The sequence below is a fragment of the Chroicocephalus ridibundus genome, chromosome 11, assembly GCF_963924245.1.
Source record: "Chroicocephalus ridibundus chromosome 11, bChrRid1.1, whole genome shotgun sequence".
NCBI lineage: Eukaryota > Metazoa > Chordata > Aves > Charadriiformes > Laridae > Chroicocephalus > Chroicocephalus ridibundus.
In genome coordinates this window covers 8,443,352-8,468,200 of record NC_086294.1, presented here as the reverse complement: position 1 = coordinate 8,468,200, position 24,849 = coordinate 8,443,352, and the positions used below count along the sequence as shown (strand labels likewise).

At 38.0% G+C, this 24,849-nt stretch overlaps 1 protein-coding gene across 2 annotated transcripts in view; it reads left to right on the top strand.

The window, feature by feature from the left end:
* Positions 1-766: 766 nt before the first annotated feature.
* Positions 767-24,849, top strand: part of GABRG2 (gamma-aminobutyric acid type A receptor subunit gamma2) — a 70,782-nt gene continuing 46,699 nt past the window's right edge. Inside the window, exon 1 of one of the 2 annotated variants that reach the window (XM_063349013.1) lies at positions 767-1,587. In XM_063349013.1, coding sequence (XP_063205083.1) covers positions 1,481-1,587 — 107 coding nt within the window. In that variant the 5' untranslated portion in view covers positions 767-1,480. The remainder of the gene's footprint in view (positions 1,588-24,849) is intronic. The other variant, XM_063349012.1, reaches the window with a different exon arrangement.

Sequence of the window (24,849 nt, the reverse complement as noted above, 5' to 3'; positions counted from 1 at the left end):
TCATTCTGCATTTGGACATTGGGAATTACCAGACTGGCCTGGGTATTGGCAGGTTTGAGCAGGATCCGAGTGTCAAATTTGGTACAGGCTAGACTCAGTCCAGAGGGAAATTTTGATGCTTTTATTGTATTAGGAACTTTCTTTCCATTTAAGTGTTCTTCAGAAGAATTATTTCTTTATTTCTCCCTTGAGTTTTAGAAAGATGAGCTTTGAACCGAAACAGTGTCAAGTCACATCTGCCGGTTCCTGATGATTATGTTTGTACATCAATCTCCCAGTTTATAAACAGCATTGGGAGGCTTGTGATGTCTATATTTGCTTTGATTTTAGGCAAAAAAAATCGGGGAGATAAAAAATTTGTTATTGTAAGTCATGGTCCAAGTACCTATTTTAGACTGAGGTGTTCTTGCTTTGGGAAAAAATGAGATTATCTGAATTTCTTACTTAACTAATAGCTGCTAAACTGCATTTTTGGACAATGTAACTTGGGATTCTGGTTCCAAAATTTCGCAAGGTCCAGCTTTTATAGCCATCTAGTGTTTCCCCTCTGACCAGGAAGCATTTCCCATGTTTGCGTAGCCTGATTTTATTAGGGGGAGGGGAGATAAAAACGTTGTATGTTCCCCCTAATCCTATCACACACTAAATCACCTCATTCATACTGACTCCACCAATGCTGCTTTCCCCATTTCCTGAGTTACTTAGCAACAACCATCCCTCCCTTTTCCACTCCCCCATCCATCCTTTCATTTTTTTTCCCTTTGCAATCACGATTTCCAGGCTGTTTAGAAAAATGAGGATGCTCAGCAGCATAGGGCAAGCTTTTCCTTCCAGCCTCCCTTTTTATGCCTGCCAAATCCTTCTCGCCTCCAAAATGAAAATCCAGGCTGCCTGCATATGTGTAATCAAAGGTTAAAAAGCACCCCGGCTGACACCACGCATGTGTTAATCTGTGCTGCAGCAGAGTGCATCATTTCCACTTTGACCTCAGAGTTAATCTGCATTCAGGCAGAAGCTCCATTGCTTTATTCTTTCTTTTCGGTTATTTTTTTTTTTTTCCCCTCTCATTTACTCTGTCTATTGCTTTATCGGATTTTGTTGCATGTGTGTGAGTGATTCTGTAAATGTGTGCATGTGTATGTGTTTCTTCTTTCCCTTTTTATTCTGTGAGTGTCTGTGGTTTTGTATTTTTTTTCTTTTCTCCCAATTATATTATTCCCCTAGATTTGGAAGCTGCTGCCTGCTGCCTGAGCTGACGTTTTCTGATTATATCTGCAAAGGGCTTGTGCAGATCTGATTTCTGTCCCCCTGCATATTAATTCCCGCAGCTGGGCGCAATGTATCATCCCACTGACGGGACCTGGTAGGGAGGGGGAGAGAACCACTACCAAAAAAAAATTAAAGAAGGGGACGGATCCATCTGCAACCAAGAGGAAAGGGGAAAAAAACTGGGGGGGGGGGAGGGGGGGGAGAAAAAGAGATGATTCCTCCAAATCCAACAAGCCTGGGGAGCACTGCATTCTCGAATCCTGCATTTTCTCTCAAAATGATGGTGTGGGCACTTCTGTTCCTCTCTCTCATCCAGTGGTAAGATGTGCTTTCTGATTCTGTTTGGGGGGGGGGGGGGGAAGAGGGAGGGCTGGGGGGTGAAGAATCTGTTTGCAAATTTGCAGAGCTGTGGTGAGAATGCCGGAGCATTACATTCATCTATCTCCTAGCAGCTGAGATCTTACAATGTTTTATTTCTCTTACAATTGTTGTTGCTCTGAAATGGACAGGGAGGGTAAGCAGCGGGTGTGTATGATGGTGGTACATGCCGGGTGTTTCACAGAATTTGATGCCATATTAACGAAGCCTTTTATCTTGGAATTATTGTTTGCTACAGTGCATGGAGTTATAATGCAGCTGTGTTTTGTGGGCAGAATGTCAGTGCATTCATGCTTGTTTTCACCTAAGCAGCCACATCATGGCTGTGCCTGGGCTGTGGGCTGCGAAGCGCCGTCCGTTTGCTCCGTCTGTAGGGAGCCAGAGCGAGGATGTAGGACGAAGGACGGGGCTGCGGATCCCGCACAGCCCTCCCAGGGCAGCCAGCGGGGGCTGCCTGCATTTCCCACTTACTGAAATGCTTTCCATGCTGGTGGAACGAGCAACGGGACGTCATAGTGTTCGCTGATCATATGAGATGAATGTTTACAATAGCATTTACCCCCCCACACTGACACATGTACTGTTTGAAGACAACCTGTGCATGCTGCATATGTGTATTGTATACCTAAATGTAAAGAGGTAAAAATCTTAACAGCAGAGGAAGAAGTAGTTCATATGTGGATGAGTAGAAAGTGGCGGGGGGGAGCGAGTGTTGCTGCAGTGCCAAGCATTACGCTGAACCAGACATTCTTGCAAAAATTTGTGGACTGTGCATTTAACGGGTTAGATGAGAAAGTAGCACTGCATTGCAAAGTACCTGGCCTTCCAAGTGGCAACAGACTGTTCCTTACAGTGGCATAAGCCATGTTGTCATTGAGACATAAGAGAAGTTAGTGCACGTTCTCTTTTCTACTATTAATGTTGTATTCACACAGGCTCCTCATCCAAATTTACCTTCGTCCTTTTACCTGGACATTACCATACTAAAAAGTGAGTTCTTTCCATTTGGTTTTTGTTTGTTTGTTTAAGAAAAATCAGAGTTTGTAGCTGCAGTGGTAGGGTTTTGATTCTAAGCAAAATAAAAGGGCAAAATTATTGGCCAGGAAAATTAAAAGTTGCTGGGTTTCAGAGTAACTTTCTTCGTGCAAAACGGACTTTGTGAGAACTCCTGTGAAAAGATGTTTAAAATGGTTGAAAATGGAGTAGAAAGTAAATACAACTTGGTGAGCCTGCCACGACGGATATACTTTGTTATTGGGAGTAAGACAGATGTAAGGTATCTCTGATTCTTACAAAATTAATTTGTGATTACTATGTGAATACAGCAGTAGAAAATAATCTTTTACAGGATTTCATGAGCACAGGGTCTCAGATTATTTTGACATAAAACTTCCACTACAGTAACCCCAGACATTTAGTTTAACACACTTCCTTCTTTTCACTCATCTTTCAGAATAACATAGCCCGAGAGGAATTTTGCCAAAATTACTTCATAAGCTTTAAAAGAAACTCTTCATAATGCAAATTAAAGTTTTATCTCAGCAAAAGATTGTTTTCTGTTCATAGCCATCTGACAGCCAAGATGGTTTCCTCTGATAGCTTCCTGACCTCATAGTTTCAAAGAATAAATAATAGACAGAGAAACAATATTAAAAAGCTACAAGTAAAGGGAAAAATTATCCTTAGTGCTTTACAAAAATATTTTAAATGAGTCAACATGCAAACATGATTTTAATTCTAATAATCAGGACACTGTTCTCCTTCTGTTGTGGAAGAAACCTTACTATCAGTTTTGGAAACTCATGGACCAAGACAGAGTTAGAAAAGTTGAATGTAGATACTGTTTATCTATAGCCGGAATGAAAGTTTTCCTTTGTTAAGAACTCATCAAACACTTTAGAAAGAGAGGAATATTATTGTATTTTGAGTCACTTGTATTGGACACTGGCATTCTTAAAGGCCAATGCAACTGAACTCTAACGTATGTGCTCCATGTTATGCATGTTAATAAATGTGTTGACATCAATCAGAATACACACAAAAGTTTAAGTATTTCAGTAACTGAAACCATAAAAATTGATGACTAATATATTGCAGAAGTTTTTCCTATTAATACAAAAAATTACTATACAGAGAAATTAATTGTTGCACAATTGTTGGTATTTAGAAGATTAGAGAAAGAAGAAGAAAGTTAAGGCATCATTCAGGCATTAATGGAAGTAGCTAAAAGTCTGGCATTGACTTCAGCAAACCATGATTTGAATGAATTCAGAACAAATGTCACATTACAGAACTGCAGTATTTTACCCTTAGAGTAATTTTATGTATTTTATTACATGCACAGAGTACACCCTTACAATTGTGTACACTAAAGTTTTTGGAAGTGATTTCTTCCTATTTGTTTCTTGACATTCATACCTGTACTGCAAACTTCTTGCATGAAGTCCCCCCATCATCTCACCACTCAGACTACTGTAACAGCATTGTGCAGCCCATCATATTGCCTGAAGCTATGCTTCAGTGAAAATGAGTCAAACCACAATCCACATTTCTGAAAATTGTTCATCAAAATCTTGGGGTTTAGAAACACTTTAAAAATATAAATAAAATAGTTTAATATTTGCACACCTCAATATGGGGTTTAAATGGAACCAATTATTTGATTACACTTATTGAACATATAATAGTTAATTAACATGCTACATATAATAGAGCTCACTCACCAGCAAAGTTTCAAATGGATTTGAAGCTATACTCTTCACACTATTTACATACAGGTTTTGTTAGTTATTTTTTGCATAGTCCTTAGCTATAACAAATCGTTAGCAAAAAATCACATGAACACATTGCAAAGATATGAAATGTTGGACAGTAGCTACTTTCATTTTTCCACTCATTAGTGCTCAAGTAGTGTCATGGCAATATTTCTATGCTGCAGCTAGATACCTAAAACTGAAAACTGTCAAGACTTATCAGAAAAAAGGCACAAATAAAGCAATCATTTTGGCACCAAAATAGTTTGGTGCGTATGTGAATATATGTATTTTTACTTGTAAATTACTGAACATGGAATTAATAAAATTGTTTTGTTCTTGTAAAGCACTAGCACTGTCAGTTGGGTTCTTGCACTGTGTGATAAGTGATATAGTAACAATGATTAAAAGGGGCATGAATATCCCTGAGTTGAACAGTCATTTAGCATTAGCGTAAAGGTTGCTAACATCGGTTTGGTATTAATCCTGCAGCTGTCGTTATTCATACACTAGCTTCCAATACTTTCACACAGTGTATAGCACTAATTTTAAGTCCAAGGTCCCACTGAAGTCACTTGGAGCATTATTGGAATAAAATGTGGCTCAGCAAGAGACAATTTCTCAACTAACAAGGAATGGTCCCTTTTAAAGAAGTGTAATGACAGAAGATGTGAATCTAGGCGCTGCTAGATGATGACTTTATCCTTATCTATGATACTATGAGATTGAATATTTAGTGCTGACTGGCCTACATACTACAGTGTTTGTTTCAGCAGAGCTGAGGCTGTATGGACACAAGATCTGCACTCTATGTCAACATTTCAGGGGTAGCAAGGAGGGTGAGACGGCCTTTGAGTTCTTCACAGCCATGCTGCGTTCCTGACTGCTATCAGCTGGGATACAAACTTGGAACAACTATTACTGTAATAGAAAGACTACCAGAAATGCTGATGTGCTGGAACGTGTCCAGAGAAGGGCCACGAGGATGATCAGAGGGCTGGAGGACCTCTCCTATAAGGACAGACTGCGAGAGTTGGGGTTGTTCAGTCCGGAGAAAAGAAGGCTCTGAGGAGACCTTATAGTGGCCTACCAGTATCATAAGGGGGCCTACAAGAAAGCTGGGGAGGGACTTTTTAGGATGTCGGGTAATGGTAGGATTAGAGGGAATGGATTAAAACTAGAGATGGGTCGATTCAGATTGGACATTAGGAAGAAGTTCTTCACCATGAGGGTGGTGAGACACTGGAACAGGTTGCCCAGAGAAGTGGTGGAAGCCCCATCCCTGGAAGTTTTTAAGACCAGGCTGGATGGGGCTTTGAGCAACCTGATCTAGTGGGAGGTGTCCCTGCCCATGGCAGGGGGGTTGGAACTAGATGATCTTTAAGGTCCCTTCCAACCCTAACAATTCTATGATTCTATAATGTAATGTAGATTTGAACAATTAAGTAAAATTCTCACTGTCTCATTATTAGTAACTTGATGGGGCAAAAAAGACTACAGACGCTGTTTCCCTACTTGCAGGTATATAACTATTTGGAGATGTGGATTAAGCCCTTTAACTAACTTCTGCTTTAGTGACTGTATCACCTAACCATAACCTGCATGCCAAAATTCATGTATTCCAAAATACTCTAATGAATATGCAAAGTGATGTTAGAAAGTCTTTCAGAAAGTTTCAGTCCTTGAAAATCTGAGAAGTAAAATTCGTTAGTAAAAAACTATAGAAACCAACTACAATAAAAATAGCTTAGGAAATTAATCTACTTTTTTAATGTAGTATTTCCCATATGATTCATGTTGTATGTCTTCTTCATGGCCATCCAAATCATGCTTTTGGGTCTCAAGTTTAAACTGTTCTTGATTAGTGCTAATCTGGAAAAAATTCCTTGCTGATTTGGATTGTGGTCGCACTGTTTTCCTCTTTATGCTACGTTTGCTCTGTTGGCCTATGTCAAGAAATTCTGTAATAGTTGCACAAAAATTTAAAAGGGAAGAAGACTCTGACAGGACTTAACAGAGAAGGGAAAAGCAGCAAATGTCTAGTCAAAGGAAACTCATTCCAAGTCTCAGTCCCAGTACAATTAAATTCTTATATACTTAAGTAATGACCACCACTTTCTCCAACAAATAACTGAATTGTGAATTGAAAGCATGAATTAATAAAGGATTAGATAAAGCATTAGACACAGGTGAGCAATACCAGATGCACACGCTTACAGGAAGGTTGATTTTTTTTCATGTTCTCTTGTGCCTGCTTAGAGTGTATCTGTACTGATCCGTACCGAACCTTGTAGAGATACATTCAAGTAAGCTCCAAAGCAAAGGCAGTTTTAAGGCCAGTCGCTCTGACTGGCACTGTCCTGCGATGTGGAGATGCACTAGCTCATTTGAAGCTAGCTCAGTACCCTGTAGCTTTTCCCTCTAGCTATAAAAGTTCTATAAATTCCTAGATACAAAGATTCTATCAGGGTGATCATTTAATTATTTTTTTTTTATTAGGCATTCAACAGAATAACTAGAATGCACGGTGGTTCTCTGCTTCATTAGTTCGGTCTGAACTGCTGCTTTACAAACTACTGTACCTGCAGCCCCACTCACAGTCTTACACAGAAACGGAGTAGATTATGTGAGAATGGCAGTGAAAAATACAATGCTAGCTGGGGGCTTGCTTAGTATGAATTTGGGCTTAGAAAATATACACATTAAAAAAAATGAACGAGAGATGTTAGAACTGATGGGTTTTTTTTTATTTTCATGTTTCATAGCCTATCTAGTGTACTATTTTCATGGACACTTATTACAATATATATTCCCTTTAAAACAGATTGTAAGGATTGATTGTCCATTTTCCCAGTTATTTCTCCTAAGAAATCAACACGCTGTCCTATACCTAATGCTGAAAATCTCACGATGGGCCTAGTTTTATCCTCTCAGTAATCCCTGACCCACTGAAGTCAGTCTGTTGCTGAGGGAAAAGCCAGGACCTATCCGGAATAAATTCTTACAGGTAGTTATGTGTTTATGAGTAAAAACTGGGAAATAACCCAAAGTTAAATTATAACTCAGTAAGAATCTTCAAGAAGTGTTTCTTACACTGCATAATGCTTTTACTTTTTGCAGAAAGCTCTCAACCTACATTCCAGCTAACTGATTTACAATACCTCTAAACACTTTTTTTCTTCATTCCTTCTTTTTTATTCTGTATACAAGATCAGTTTAAACTTTACATTCCGCTTCAGCCCACAGACTGTAATGTAAATTGAACTCAAGTGGCACACAGATCTCGTCCTGGCCCTCTGGATATAAAGGAATTTCTCCATTCAAGAACAGAGCTTATTTTCTGTGAATGGAAGTTCTGAACAAAAACTAGGGAGACTTTGTGGCAGTAAAAGAGAGAAAGGCATTTTTATTTATCTCTTTTTAGAAAAGATATGACAAATGATGATAGAAATAGACGTCTGGGTAACCTCACTGGAAGTAGAGGTATGTGTCCAGGCTCAAAGGTGGAGGCTGCCTACTTAGAACAAGATACATTCCTTATATGATGAATAAAAAGATTGTAGAAAGTATCAGGAAAGAATCAAAAGTTTCAGAAAAAGGAGTCTATCACCATAATCAGGTAACTATAATTATTAATAGATAAGGAAGAGCCTGTTTCATAGAATGAGACTAAAACCAAACTTGTTGAGCGCTAATGAAATTAGGGACTACAATTTCCCCTAGTGAATATATCCAAAGCACAAAAAACAGGGTGAAGAGCTGAAGGGGAGATGAGAAAGGAACAGCGTAAAGTGTCCATTCTAAATTCACTGATTTTGGGGGGGCTTTAGACTCAATATGATGAGTGACTTCTGATGACTTAACATTCGTTGCATGCTTCCTTTTGATACAGGATTATGGCCCAAATTGTCAAGATGCTAATAAAAAGCATACCATGAGAGTCTGAATTCACCTATACACCTATAGGGGCACATTGTCTTTACAGGTGTTTTATTTAGGTGAGCTCCTGGCTCAGAAGAGCCCCGGTGCAGTAAGTAGGAGCTTTGCTGTTGTTAGAATTGGGTCCACTTTTCTAATTGTGATGTCCAGAAGTAACCTGCTTATTTGATTCTCCCAATTAAAAAGAAATTCAGCTTTGCACTAAGCCAGAAGGTGGAGAAAACAGCATTTAATTTTATCTTTGGAAACAAGAAAATAATATTACTTGCTTTTAAACTTGTCATATGATGTAGTTAGAAATTCATTTATATCAGAATGTGTAACCATCTCCTTCAATGTGAGAAATGTACAAAAATCTATTCATTTTTTTCATCTATATGAAAAAAGAGTGGGAAGAGGGAGATAGTGGGTACATATTTTCACAAGTCCCAGCACCTGCCAACTGTCTGAGACAAACTGAGGTAAAAGAGGGGCGAAAGTGGTAGCTTGAAGAAAGCTACTGAGAGAACAGTGAGGATTACATCTAGTGTGATTCTGGGGTATTTGTATAGTTGTGATGGGGAATTAATATGCGAGTCTTGTCAGACTAAATATTGGGTATTCAGTCTGACACAGGGTGATATCCTTTTATTTATATAACTGGGTAATATTTTTAACACAACTACTGACAAAAAAAAGGAGGCTTTAATGCTGCTGAAAATCACCAGTGACTGCATAAGCAGAAGAGAAATGCAGCAAACACCTTCCCATGTAAATGACTACCTCAGCTGCATAATGCTTTTTCCTATGATGTCCTAAGCAACATGGAAAAAGCTGACTACAGAAGCATTAGTTGTTTTCTCTTCTATAAAGTGCATAAAGCACCAAATGAAATTATCATTGGCTGCCTGAAAACCTATGAAAATGGTTTTCTTTCTAATCAGTGAAGTAATGCAGAGCCCCAAGATTTATGTAGATCCAAAAGAAGAAAACTCAGTGCTAACATTTTGTTACAGGAACTCTCTATCTGCATGTTTCTGGAAGTGAAGAGATTTTACTAGGGAAGCATTGTTATATTATTGCCCTGATCTTTTGCTCTTAGCTTCTGCTATTGGCATCTGCCAGATGCAAAATACGTGGCGCAAGATACAGCTGATGTGACCCAGAGTAATCATTACATTAGGATTACTGCAAAGTATTAGCGGGTAATAGAATTTCAGTAATTTATACAAGAATCTCAATGTAACAAATTATTACCATTAAGGAAGAAAATCACCAATGTGCAAGTCAGATTTTCTTATCTACAGGATCAGGTCTATTTTTTCTGATTTAGTGGAAGGACATTTTCACACATATTCAGTAAAGTACAACACAATACGTGGGCCTAGCTGTGAAATCTGGCCATTGTATACGAAACTAATATTACTCTTTTAAGACAGCACTTTCATCTGTTCACAGACAGCCAGCAAAACATTAAAGACATAGTATTTTTGCAAAACCTAAGCCAACATATAGAGATTATTACCAGAAATAAAGCATCAATATATGGAAAAAAAAACTATTTAAAAGAAATGAAGGATAATAATGATCATTTGGAAGGAATGGAATGAGATGATGTCTACTTTTTATACTTGCATTAGCTCTTTCCAAATGATGCAGGTAATCATGTATGAAATTGTATTTTTACTGAATGTCATCTTGGACTTTGGTGTGAACCCTTGAGATGAAAGGCTAGCTTTTTTTCTGAGCTTTTTATCATCTTAAGCTTTTTGAATGCTCCATGTTCTACAGAAAAATACCTCTGGTTCTATACATTGATGAGAAATGCATCTTCAAAAGGATCTCATGTATACCCAAAATAACCTTCTGACAGAGTTCCCTGGAAAACAATGGGTGATATGAGAAAATGAATGTTTTCCTTCAACAGTGATTCAATGTTACATTGTGTAACAAAAATGGCATGTTCTGGTCATATGAAGCTTTTGTTAATCTGCAGTAAAATATCTTCAGATCTAAACAGAAATCTGCCTGCTGCGACAGACTGAGGATTATCTACTGAATTCTACTTTCATTTAATTCCCTTAGATTATTTTTCAAGAGAGGGGAAAAGAGATAGCATAAAGAAAGGAAAGAACAATTAGGAACAATTAATATTAATGAGATAATGCTAGAAAGCCTTACTAAACTAATCAATGTATTATTCAATATATTATTAAATGATAATGCACTTCTGGGACCTACTGATCCATGCATATGTTTGATAAAGCTGGAGAAAGTGCGTCACCAAACCAGAGCGAATTATACTCATAATGGTCAGATGAAGATACCAGTCATCTCTTGGCCATTTCGTGTATGTCCTATGAAAGGGTGGTATAAGATGTACTCTGCTTTTCCTCTCCAAAAACTGATGAAGACACAAAACATTTCATGCTGTGGATTAACACTAAAAAGACTCCAATCAGGTGTACAGCAGCTAGTGATGCAGGCAAGGGAGAATAGTTCATCAAGGAGCCTGTAATCCTCTTATCCCATCTGCTATCCTGAACAACATCTCTGGTTTCCCCTTCTATAGGCCTAAGAGCCATTCTACCAAAATTTAGGCATTCAGACTGCCTCTGTGTGCAGAAAAGTAATCACCTGACCCCAAAAAATCAATACTATAATTCGATATGCAGATCATTAGCTCATGCTTATTTGTGGTAATGGCCAATATTTTCAAAACGATTGTGAAACCATTGCCCAAATAGATTCCACACCAAAGGCAAACAAGCACACAAATGCCAGTGAATGAAGAATGCCACCGAATAATTGATATATAGTTAAAATTACAGTCAGTTTGACCTTCTATAGATAGCTCTTAGAGCTACTTAATACAGAGAGTAAGGACTTTAGCTATGAGCCCCGAAAGGCTGTAGAGTTACTGTGAATAGGAGGCAGAACTGAAGGAGCTATGGAAGTGAATTACAAAGGCTGGAATTATACAGCATTTTTAATATATTTAATATAATATTTTACTATAGTGGCAATAGCCTGCTATTACTTCAAATAAAAAAAACAGTGCGGGGATTCAGAAAGATGAGTTATTAAGATCAAGTTAACAAAGATGACAAATGCAGGGCAACTTTCACGTGCAGGAAAGACAGCCTGTGTATAGGTTTTAGAAGTTAGAGTTTGAGAAATGCCACACTCAAGTAAGAACACAAGTGAGAAAGCTGGTGGCAGCTCCGAGTTACGCAGTAAAAGGACAGAGAAGCAGAGAAAGTAATTCCCCTTACTACAATAAGTAACTTGGTTGGAGTAGTGGTCATTCTGTAAGATAGCCTGGAAAAGAAGATGAGGCTTGTGATCCATGCAACAGTATCTACACTGCCAAGAACTGTCTTAGAAGCTGAAGACTGAGAAGACACCTTTTGGCTTCTGGATACATAACTGAAATAACGCATTTTGCTCCTACAGCCTGTGAGGGTTGTGAACCCAAATATGTTTGAGTATTACAATTTTGTTTTGGAACGTAGTAAAGGAATCACTATTTTCTTGGAAAGTAAGGATTTGGAAGAGGGGAAGGTTACCAGCAGTAAAAAATATTGCTGCTCTTTTATTGGACCAAAATAATTAACTAGCATCAAAGACTGCATTGTATTGAGTAACCATATAGGATGTTTGTAAGCTCTTTGGGGCAAGGACAACCAACTTTATATTAATAATGGCTTTTTTCATTTTATTTCCCTGGTTTCTAAAGGAATGCTAAAAAAAACTCACTAAGCTGCTTTAAAGACTTAAAGCATGCACTTAAAATGACTTAAAACCTTAATAAAGCTCTAATGCAGCACATGAGATTAAAGTCACCCCAAATCTTTAGGGCCAAATTCTTAACTTCCAAGTCCAGCATAATTAATAAGGCTCTGAACACCATATTTAAGAGGCAATGGTGAGCAACATGAAAATATTCTTCTCTGTCATTGGTTATTGTGATACAGATCCACAACCCTGCCTCCTTGATGTCAAAGGCCTGTAAAACTAAGACACCTCTGTTTCACCCAGGTGAGAACAGGGTTTCTTTTCTCCCACAACATGCCACCTCTGCCTCTAGAGAGAGTTCGTTTCTCTGAAATTAAATTAAGCAATTCCAAATTATTTGCTATTAATATCCAACCATCTTTAACCACTTTTATACCCACCTAATACACTTTAACCACTTTATATCCAATCACTTTTACTCTGGGTATACTTCTTAATAAGGATTATTTCTATAATGAGTTCCAGAATTTACTATTATTAAATATTAGTGTATTACTATATACCTCTAGGTATTATATGTGTGAAAACAAACCCTATATAGATTTGATTTTAAAAGGGAATAGAAATAATGTTAGCCTTACCGATTTCAAAAACTGGATTTTATTTTAAGCTTTGAAATAAAAATAATCTTTGGCCAGAAACCAAAAATTTTAAGTCACATGGTAACTTTGAAAAAGTTCTGAGTATGTGAAGGCTTTTGGAGAGTACTAGAAGATAGAGTTTTTTGCAGCTTTAATTATACAATTTTTTAAGGAAGAAAAAAAAAAAGAGGAAATACACTATATCTGTAAAATCAATTCTTTTGTTATGGTCCCCAAAGCACTATCTCTTTTAATATCCCTATAGCAGATAAGCAGCAGAGGTGATTAAATTCAACGTAACATATATTCGGATTAAAAAATGAGAAACATTTGTTATCTGCAATTGTTACCTGCATATGCAACGTTCTGAGCTCCTCAGTGAAATAGTAATTAAAGGATTTAATGAAAAAAACTTAATAAGAAGCTTAATAGTCAAATAGTCAAATTATGTCCAATCATAAATAGTACATATTTTAAATCGGACTTGTCAGTTTACCTGCAAGAATTCCAAACAGCATGTGAAGAATGTATTTCTTTAACAGAGACATCACGTCTGCAATGACACCTTGGGAAACCGGCTGAGGCAGCTACGCTGGGGTTCAATTCTGCAAAGTTTTAGTGTTCAAGCCTTCATCCAGGAAAGCACTTTCACTTGTGTTTAAATGTTTACTAACATGGTTTTCTGCACCAGGATCAGAATACTGAGCAGTTGGCAGTATGAAAAGCATAATCATGGAAAATCTGACAGATATGAGCTAAAAATGCCAACATTGCCAGCAAGTATATTCCAGTTATATCTTCTCTTATAAATTATTTCACTGGTAATGTCTCCTGGAAGACTGTAGGGCTTGGACTATCACCTGTTCATAATTTAACAAAGTATTTTGAAGCATGTTTGCCAAATTCCCCAGGGATTTAGAAGGTTTTGCTTCAGCAGCTTCCAGTGGAATTTATTCTCATCAATACTCTGCCAGTTATTCTGTATAAGTCCATAGCTCATAAAAAGTTGCTGGAGCTGTAGCAAGGGAAACTGAAGATGAATTTATCCATGTGGGAGATATGCTGTGATTAGTAAAACAACTTTATTCTTCCTTAGCTTCTGCTCACGTTCCATTAATTTCAGGGGTTTGCCCTCTTTCCAAGTTTTCAGGTCTCTGTGCTCACCTGATTGTCCCATATGGCTTGAGTCATGAAAAGACTCTTCCTGTTTTTAATAAGTTCCTGATTATGCAGTTTGGATAAGATCCACAAAGGACCAATGAAATCACTGAAGCATCATGGTGCCTTCTCTGTACCCTTAGAAAAAGGGGTCTGAAACAATCTGCATTTTGCCAGTTAGCTTATTTGTAGTTGCCATGATGCTTTCTGCGGCTATCCTAAATATCTTCATGGATATTGCTTCAGTGCTCACAAACAGTACAATCTCCATAAATGACACCACATGTAGCTGGTGCTCACATCTCTTAAACAGAGCCCCCACAGCTGGGAATGGATGAGTGCAAGATGACCTAGTAATGTCAGATGGTAGCAGCTGCCCATCACTGCTTGGTCTTGTATTGATTCACCTTTAAAACTTATTGCTGTCATGCCATGGTGGGAGCTCCACAGAGCTCTGAGAAACGGCCAAGGAAACCTGCTGGGAATCTGGACATTGTGGCCTAAATATATGGACATTTTGGTTTACATCCAAAACAGTCTCTGCAGCATATTTAGTAGATCCTCTGAGTTAGCCACAGTACGGAGCTGCAGCGAAGATGAGGAGAAAAAAAAACCCACCTCTTATACAATCTTTCGAACTGAAAGAAAGATTTTCACCTCTGTACGTCTTTCTGTGCCTTTTATCATTCTCTGTAGTACCTTCTGCATCATGTATTATTCCATTGCTAAACATATTTGAAACTCTAGTTACATGAGTCTACACCTCCTAGACCTTAATGTGGTTTCTCCCCTCCAGGAGGTAATGGTTTGGGAATATGTTTATAGCTACATCGACTGTTATTTCTGACCCTTGTAGCCAGTTGCACACATTAATCAAACCCACTCTTAGCTTCAGCTTGTACTTGGTGGTTGTTCTGATTCTTGCCCTCTTTTTGAGTTATGAGGCATCCATCTTTCTCTGTCCCTGAATACCATCTACTTATACAACAAGTTTCTAGTGGCTTTCTCTTTAAAAGTTTCTTTCCTTTTCCAAAGACAACTTCTCTGATCATCATCAGAACAATGACAATTTATAAAATAAAATTCTACTACATTGGTGAGAGATAATCAAGAAAGGTATGCCAAAATATTTCTGGAGGAAAAAGAAAAGTCTGGGAGCTATATGTTTGTATGTGTGTGAAACCAAAATTGCTCCTATTTTCCAGGTGTTTTGACTAGCCTTAATAGTCACATTTAAATATAAGGGATGGGAAGATAGGCTTTGCAGTGATCATTATGCCTAGCCCACTCAAATGTCAGAAATTTCAGAGCTAGGTAGAATTTGCATGTCATGTGCCTTGCATTTTACTTATTAGAGACTGATAGAAAGACTGATAGAAAGACCAAAAAGAGAGAAATAAGACACTGAGTGAACCCATACAGTTTCTTCTCACTAAAATAAAGTTGCAGAGCCACGATGTCATACATTAGTTAGCAACATTAAAACAATTTATCATTTTTCAGAAAAAGATTTTAAGTCCTTGGATAAGAAGCTGAATATGCTTAATAGCGAGATTATCTTTCTATGGAATAAATATCCAAAGTATGTGCTTTACATCTTTTTCTGTACCCCAGCATTTCTTTTTCAAATTGTGTTCCAAAACATCTGTCATAGCAGGGCACAAATAGGAAAGGAAGATGTAGCAGCTTTGCATCAATATTTACCTTGGAAGGAACATTTGGGAATTGTAGCATGTAGCCCTACAATACAACATTGCCACTGCTAATGACAGGCCATCATTTTTGCACTGGGCTTGCAAGGCCTCGGGCTAGGGGTTTGTCAGCTCTGCTGGGTCTGAACTTTTCTCGACCTGCTCCCAGCTTTGTTTTACTTGGTTTAGCTCCCACAGCAACTTCTCTAATTGACTAGGCACCTATGGCTAATTTGTTTGACGTTTTGTATGGTACAACCATAGTTTTATATAGACAATAGTAACAAGCGGTGACTCTATGAAGAATGAGTTATTTACATGGTTATGTAGTGCAGAGAAAGTACAACAGCAGAGGCCTTGAGCAGTGGTCATGGAATGCAGCAGAGAGGGCTACAAGCACAGGGTGACAGTCCCATACAATAACCCTGCCTGGGCGCATATTACAGCAGAGGTGCTAACGATCTTTATCCACAACGAAGGATGTTCACGTGCCCCACAGAATTAAGGAGACCCTGATATGAAGCCACCCCGACAGTACCAACCACCAAGGAAAGTCCACCAGAATTCCACAACAAAACCAATATAGGCCACTTAATCAAAATAAATAAATTCCATAGGGGAAATTCAGGCACACTTGTTGACAACTTTCCTACTCAGCTGACATAGAGACATCAGCTTGCCACTTACATTCTTAATCTATCACACATCTACCCTGTTATCAGAACTAAATTCCACATCCACCTCTGCACAGTCTGTTTTATGAGCATGAGTGCAAACAGCGTCTTGCATGATATAAGTTGGTTTATGTGGGAACACATGGGTTACTATTGGTTACCATGCATTAAAAATTAAGTTAAATCAGAAGCATTGTTTAAAAAAAACCCCAAAACCAGTTTAATTTTTACCATTTGCTTACACTCATTTTGTGAATGAGTTAGCTTCATGATGAGTTAATTAAAGACATATGTATCAAGCAACTATTTTCTGTTCATTCAGCTCTTTCTTCAAGACACGTTTCTATCTAACAAACATTTCAGTAATGATACTTCCATGATCTGAAAGAAGCAAGAATTAAGAATATCCTCAGAATAAACCCATACTGGTTTTAAATTTATTTTTGACTGGCTCGCTGATGATGCAGGGTTTATCTGACCCACTTGGTTTACCAAAGATATGGGCTATAACATTGCTGATAAGCGCGATGGAAGCGTGATTCCCAGCAATGCAATGTCATTTCCTATGGCATGGTTAGTGATTGTTTCTTCCTCCATAATGAGATGGTTTACCATCATGCCTAGTCTTCACCAAACACAAATAATAAGGCACATTTATGTGCCTATTTATGTTGTAAAAATTATTTACACTTACAAGCAGAGATGATGTAACTTGGCTTATAATGGCAAGTAGGACACTAGTCCTTTAAATGGGGTAAGCATTCAATGCTCCTGATTCCCAACCCAACACTGGGAACACCACATTATAGCGCTTTGCCATGTAATGGGACACAGAAGAGGAGAATTAAAACGTTCTGTGACAGATTTAGTTCTAATGAGGATTAATATTCAGTTTAACTTTAGTTTTAAAGCTCCCATCTGTAGACAAAAGAAGATATTCTAAATCTCAAAAAAATGCTCAGGAGGGTTACTCAATAAGCAAAACTGCTGGCATTTCTAGCACCTGACATGTTTGTTTTTAAACATTGACAGATAGTGATGTGAAGATGACGACATCATGAATGATTGATTCCAGAAGTTACTTCCTTCTGGGTGAAATTACCATGCTGACAAAATATAGAAAAAGTTGCACAAGTATTCTGAAAAGCCATGACTATGAGTACCTCATAGGGTATCACAGAACAAGAATATTTTTTTCATTTTTCAAATCTAATCGAGCAATAGGATTGGGAGTTTTGAGCTAATGTTGTTTAAATAGATGGCTGGAGGCCATCCACGTTTTCCAAACCTTACTCACTGAGAACAGAGTTAAGCTTTTTGCTCTTCTAGTTAACTTATAGTGAGGTTTTAGAGCAATCTTTTCTAAAAGCAATGGGGGAGGAGGAATTACATATAGTAGTGACTGATGACAATTACATACAATAAAACACAGCCAGAAAAAATGAAGAGAGCTCATAGTAGAAAAGACCTAACTGGATCACATTTCGGTAATAGCCATTTAACTTAACCCCTTCTCTGGAGCTCTCCCTGCTATAGCGGAAATCTGCAGGAGCTGAGTAATAGCAACAGGCAAATATCATGCCCCAACTGCCTTAGATTTCACACGCAGAGATGCACAGAAGTTTCAAAAGAAGTGAAAAAGGAGGAGGGAAGGAGATGGCAAGGGAGTGGAGAGGAGAGGAAGGTAAACCAAAAAATAAACCTTCTGAGGTTCACATATTTCCAAGGTTACACCTTTTACAGTTAGATAAAGCTAGATAATTTCAAATAAAGTAGACCATCTCAAGCTAACCCTATGATGTAGAAGAATATCTGAACCTGCTTCTCCCTTTTCTATTTGTTTCTATCTAATGCTTTCCTTTGCTTGCCATTAAAATGAGTAGGCATTAGGCATAACCGCAGTAAAAAGAGATACGTGAGTAAATTATGTAACCTCCAGTAAACAAAATGTAAGAAAACACATTCATACAAAATTCCATCTCAAAAAAATTTGAAATAATCATCTTAAGTTATGGAGGCTTATCTGAATCATCTGATCACATCTTAGACTCCTCCAGAGTTCGCATAAGTTATAAATGCTGCACTTCAAGCTCAGGCTGTTCTAAATGAATGATGTGCACTTGTTTCTATAATTATCTCTCTTGTTCCTTACCGGCTATACAAGTTTGTTTCATCCCTCTATATTTTGCTGTCCTTATGGGGGTAGCATATATTTCCTCTCCCTGCCCACAAGTTTTATATTGTGGTGTAATTCGGTTTTGGTCAATTACATTGGTCTGTTCTGATAGATCTAAAGATGGAAATCCTTTATCAACTTATTAACCAATGTGCCTCAACCTTCTGCTGGAGAAACTGATTCTAGACAGGGTGGCTACGTGTCAGCTTCTGGTTCTTTGCCAAGACTGCTAACGCTGGTCCCTGTTTCTGGTAATTTTGGTGACAATTGGCCATAAGCCCGTTTTGTTTATACTAGAAATATTTTAAAAGGGACAACAATCCTCATGCTCACTCACGACTTGAATCCGATCAGTTGTGCAATGCAAAAATTGTACTGCAATTTTTCAGTACAGTGAACTAGAAAACACAGTAAATACTACAAACCAGTTTTATTGGTAGCACTCTCAATAAATGCATTCCAAAGGGCTTTTTTAAGAAGTGTTTTCACAAACTTACAGGCAGGAAACAAAACTTAAACCAAGTTAAATTTTTAATTTTCAACCTTTCTGTGTAAACCCTTGCTGTAGCCACATGCAGCTGAAGCTGCAAATATGGAAAATAGGTGCTTTAACTTTAACTATGAGGGGCTAAAATTTATGATGTGATAAGGTGCAGTAGCTAATGTGAGTGCATGTCTCAGGGAAGATGTAGAATGACTGTAAGATAAACCAGTCCGATATGATTGACAGTTTTATAGTGACTAATACAAAAACATCATTGCCATGTAACATTTTAGAAGTCTGTGAAGAGGTTTAAGAACTGGACTGCTTTACTCCAAATGGCTGACAAGTACCAGTGAGGATACTGTGAGCTGCTGAATGACTAGAAGGCGGCCTGTGAAATCCACAGCATGACACTTAGGCGCTGTGTTGCCAGGTATCACCTCATTCAGAGGAGAATAGTGTAAATGTTCCCAGGAATCTGGCCGGCCTTTAAATCTCAAAGTAGGCATAGTTTTCAGAAATGATGTTTGATTGCTGGCAATATTGGACCTTCATGGACTGTAAAGATGACTGAAAAGTCATCTGCTGGGAGTACGCGTCCATGCTACTTTAGTGACTTCTGGGTCTTGAATACCCATTTTGAGACTTGTCTGCTCAGTCCCTACTTAATCTTAGTATTTCAGCTGTAGCAACTTATTTATGAGAACTGTAGTATTATTTTAATAATTTTTTTCTTGTATACTTCAGTACCTCTGTGACTTAGGAATGACACAGAAACTCAGCTTTGTTTTGTTTTTAAATTCTTTACACGATTTGAACAGTTCATGGAATGACAGCAGTAGCAGTTTCCTAGAAAATAAACTTCTACAGGTGACCTACCTAAAATCCAACCTACCTAAAGCGTTAAGTAGAGGTAAAAACTATTTTCTTTCTCCTTGTGGAATTCCTCAGCCTCCCTCGCCACGTGACTAATCATGGCCAAAATACAGCTAATACTCCCCAGTAACCAAGTCTGAAACAAGCAGTTCTGGAAACACTGTAATCTAGTATTTCAGGCTCCTCTGAAACAGAGCTCCATCCAGTTACCAGAATGGCAATCTCAACAGCACCACAGCTCCAGGTGGAGGGAGCAGGACAACAAGACACTTTCTCTGTGTTTTGTTAGCCCAAATCTCTCAACACAGTCTCTAATTCCCTTTATGAAACTTTCGATAACTGAGTGGATCTCCTCTTTTCCTCTCTAAGAAAAGCATTATTCTGAGTTTCCACCTCTGATGTGGGAATTGACTTGGGCCGAGATTAATCTTCACATTACATGATTTGCAATCCCGAGAAAAGTGAAGGTTGGGTACTGTGATGAACATTTAGTAGTAAAAGAGAAAATAAAGACCATTTTTATGGTAAAGATAAGAGCATGGTTCTGGGCACAGCCTTAGGATTTAAACAATACAAATGGACAGAATAGAAACACGAACAGGGAGAGAGAATTCAGCATAACACTTTCTGAAAACGTTTTCTATTTTAAGTGAGATAGCTTTACTTAAAATATGATTGGCTGCCAACAAGAAAAAATACAGATACAGTTGATTTCCACAGACACTGTAATCTCCTGCAAATACACTATTCTCTACATACTCATATGTCACATCTGCATACAGCATTTCTGTATCCATAGTGGGAACTAGGAATGTGTCCTTCCCTCACAGTGATCGTATTACCATGAATAATGTATGACCTATAGATTAGGGTAATTTTTTATGCACATCGGAAAATGAATTTAGCTTGACTATTCATTAAGTTAAACAGTGCTGCTAGGTAAAATAGCAAGCCTTGTTTCGGTCCTTCACTGAGAGGTATAAAATACTGGTGCTTTAAGTGGAAGACTCACTGTATGGGTGAGTAGTTTATTAAATCTTTGCTGTAGGCTCTGCTATAGCCTACTTGGTATAAAAGATGAAATTGGTCAGATCTTTTTAACAAATAAACTTAAGTTTTTAATTAGAGTTAAACTAATTCGTTGTTGACTATTCAGAACTGCTACTGGTTGTCTTCTTTAGGCACTCTGTGGCTACTCTGCTTCTGCTTGTAAACAGCAATGCAACAGCAGTCAGATTCCAGCAGGGATAATTGACTCTGGTGTGAAATTTCTTAATAGAACACTTGGAAATAGTTAAAATTAATTTTCTGTATTTAGAAAAGTTAAAGGACAGAGCCACAGCAGGCAAAAATTGGCATATCTTACTCAAAGCCACTGGAATGATAAGAGATTTTGACCAGCTAAATACATGACCTCACATCTGAACACTGGAAGACTGAGCAGTCATGGGAGGTTTTGGTGTCAGAGAAGAGCATCGTTTCCCTTCTACTACTCGTAACAAGTTGTGGAAAACACGTTCCTGTGGATTAGGAAATATTTACCTTATTTCAAAGGGATATCCTTTGTGAGTTATTATTCACTAATGAAATAAGATGTGCCCAGTCTGTCCCTCAGTTTAGACTGACAAATTATTGCTGCTGTATATGATTTTAAATAATGCACAGTGTATTTTTGCCGACATATGGTAGGGTCTTTCCAAGAAATGCTACATATGATTCTTCTGGAAGTTACATTAGAGTGTCTCCAATACAGAGATGTCATGGAACAGCAGAGATGATCCCAAGTTATAATGCTGACTTTATGTTAGCAACTAGATAAAAAATAGTAGTTTTGAAATAGATAATCCACCCTCCATTTTAAATTTTGAACTAAAGAATTTAAGCCAAAGTGCTTGAAAGGATAATAACGTAAGAAAGCTAAAGACCATTAATAATATAATTATCTGTTAAATTTTACTAAAGTGATGATTATTTTTACATAGGTATCAATCTTACTTCTATGGAAATGAAAGCAAAAAAGAAAATAAATCATACTGAATCTATTAAAAAGAGGAATGGATTCCCAAACTGTCATGTGGACATCCACGGTTTTGGACTGCTAAGAGAATAGTGTATCAGCACACTAAATAATGGGCTTTGCCATGTCTTCTGGACAAGATTCAGAAAAGAAGATGGAAAAAAATTATTTTTCTAACACAACAGTGATTTCTCAGCAGAGATATCCTCTGGGACTGACTGAACTAATCTACTATTTCAACATATTTCCAGTATAGAAATAACGCCTTTAGCACTAAGAGGTCTCTAAAAGAGGCTATGCCAATGAAATAGAGCATCTTTTCATTATTTCTTTATCCCTTGGTTGGTGAACCCAGTTCTACCTGCAGCAGGTGCCTCTGCCCACAGAGGTTACACTTGCTCCATGAATGATTAAATGTTGCTCAGGTGATATTGCAAAAAACTTATGGACGATGTGCACTAGCAAAGATCTGGAGAATCCAGTCCTGAACATTTAGTTTGTGTAATTCAGTTTGTACTAAGTTACACCTCACCAATGAGCGCTTCAAAGAGCTATATAAATGCTATAAATCAAGTAATAACTTCTGTAATGCAGAATTAGGATTAGTATGTGTGTTTTATAGTAGGGAGATAAGAAACATGAGTTAAAAGTCTTTTTAGCCCCTGCCATGGTAAAAACCTCATTGGCAGAATGAAGTGTGTATGTAATTGTAGAGCGAGATACCAGTATATAGATCTTTGCGTATTTTATAAAAAAAAATAAGGACTCAATCTTGTGCTGCCATCTCCCCCCAAATATACCTGCAGTCCAAATTAATGCACTTTCTGATCTAAATTAATAAATGCTTATTAACACGTAGTGATTTCTACCTTCTAACTGCTTTGGGAATATGTACTTCAAGTTATTTGACACACACAAAGAGTCCCCCTAAATGTTAGGCACACTTATGGTTACATATGTGTACACATATAAAAATATATATATATATATCTCTGTAAGTAATTACAATCATAGCTACCCCAAGCAGGCTTAGCTGGCAAAATGAGTAGGGATTGGACCAGATGACCTCCAAAAGCGCCTTCTAACTTCAATTACTCTACAACTTGAACTTGAAGTTTCAAGTTTGGGTTCTGACTCTCGTAAGCCATCTCTTTTCCAAATAGGGAAACTGGATTTATGTAGAGCAGTCTTGCACACCTCTTGCAATGGCATTAATGTCAGAAGCAGGAATATCTCAAACGGTGAGATTGTGTATGTGTCTGAAACACTAACTTTCAAAAAATTATACTGTAATCTGCAAATAGGTAAACATGTGTTTCTTTGCATACCTATATTACTAGATTTGAAAACTTCTAGCAGTCACAAAAATAAAAAAATATCTCAATATGCATTTGGGTATGGTCTGAGCTTTATCGCCTTTGTTCTGGACATTAAAAGCACTTGCAAAATTTAGGACGTATAATCAGAAGGACCGATCTGACAGCCTTAAGAAGATGAAAAGGGCTTTGTCATTATAACTTTCATTAGTAATAATGGCATTGCACAGCTAAAGCCCTGCTCATCTGGATAGAGATGCAACTCTGATTGGTCTGGCTGGTACGTAGTTTTACACAGACAGACATCTAGACAATTTGATAACCATGCTAACTTACTTGTGATCCACTTCGAATTCAGAGAAAAGCTGGAATTCAGTGGCCTTTTTCCCTAATTACATGGGCTGTGTTCCCTTTCCTCTCTCTCTCACAGTAATCTCATTAAGGCATTTACTGATTTTTTGAGATTTGGAGTGCCAAAATGGCTTGAAATGGCAGATGAGCAAACAAATAGCTTTTTCTTTCCTTTAAATAATTACCAAGAGGAAATGGAAGCTTTAGTGACTGTGGGCTGCTGTTCAATAAGGTTGTTCTAGATTTGAGACAAGTCCTAGACAAGCACAGGTTTTCATCTTCTAAATTTGCACTGTCCAGTACACCAGACTCTACTAACAATATGCTTGACTTCTGAAGCTTTCTCATCACATTAATAGTCAGGAACACATTGCCTTTGTGAAAGAATGTATTTGATTTACTTTTCCATTCAGAAAAAATATTGTTTTCAGAGAATGGATGCTTAGTTGGTTATAAAACAGGAGTACAGCTTTTTATACATAAAGTTAGTTTTTTCATTCACTTTGCAGACTGAAAACATATAATCTAGTGCCTTCTGTTTGCAAAGACTTTATTTAGAAGGGTTTTCTTTCCTCCAGGAGGGAGAACCTCGCTTCAGTTATGTTCCTTTGAATTATAATTAGATCTTTGAACTCCAGACAGCTGAATAAACAAATTTCCCCCACCAATTTAATTATCCTGGTCTGTTTGTCAGTACCAGCAGAATACTATGTAGCACATTGCCAATTAAAACTCTGCTTTTGATTGCCAGTAAAACACTACAGGTTCAGGTGTCTGTAGTCAGAGGGAGGCGGCTGGGTTGCCTATTCGTGGTCTGGGAAGCTGAGGCTCCCAGCTGCGTACGGCCGGCGCAGGGTGGGTTAGGTGGTGCCTGGAGGCTGCATTCAGTGGTACTCAGTACATGTAATAAAGGCACAAATTAACCCAGCTTCACTAGCAGCTCCCAAGCTCAATTCAATTCAGTGCAATGCAGACTGGCTCTCTTGTACATGCTATGCATTCCTAGTTGCTTCAACCCTATGCACAGTCTCAGGCTGCTTCAAATTTTACCATACCTTCAGTATCTCCTGGGAAGCAGAGTCTTACACAGAGAGGCATAGATGTGCTGTGGCTCTTTTCCCTTAGGCTGTGCCCCTGGGGATGAAAGAAGCTAAAGCCTCTTCCATAGCTAAGTTGTATTTGTGCAGTTGGCTTACAGCTCCCAAATGCCCAACATGAGAAAGCCTTCAGGCCATCCACTCTGGGTAGGCATAAGCAGGATGCAGCAGGGTAGCACTGTAGGGAGGAGTGGGCAAGACCTCAGCGAGGCAAAGATGTGTGTTAACAGAACGGCGCGCTCAGCCTCTAGGACTAGTCATTCCTTCACTATTGACCACGGTCAGCTCTGTCTGCTTTCCATCTTGTGTGCC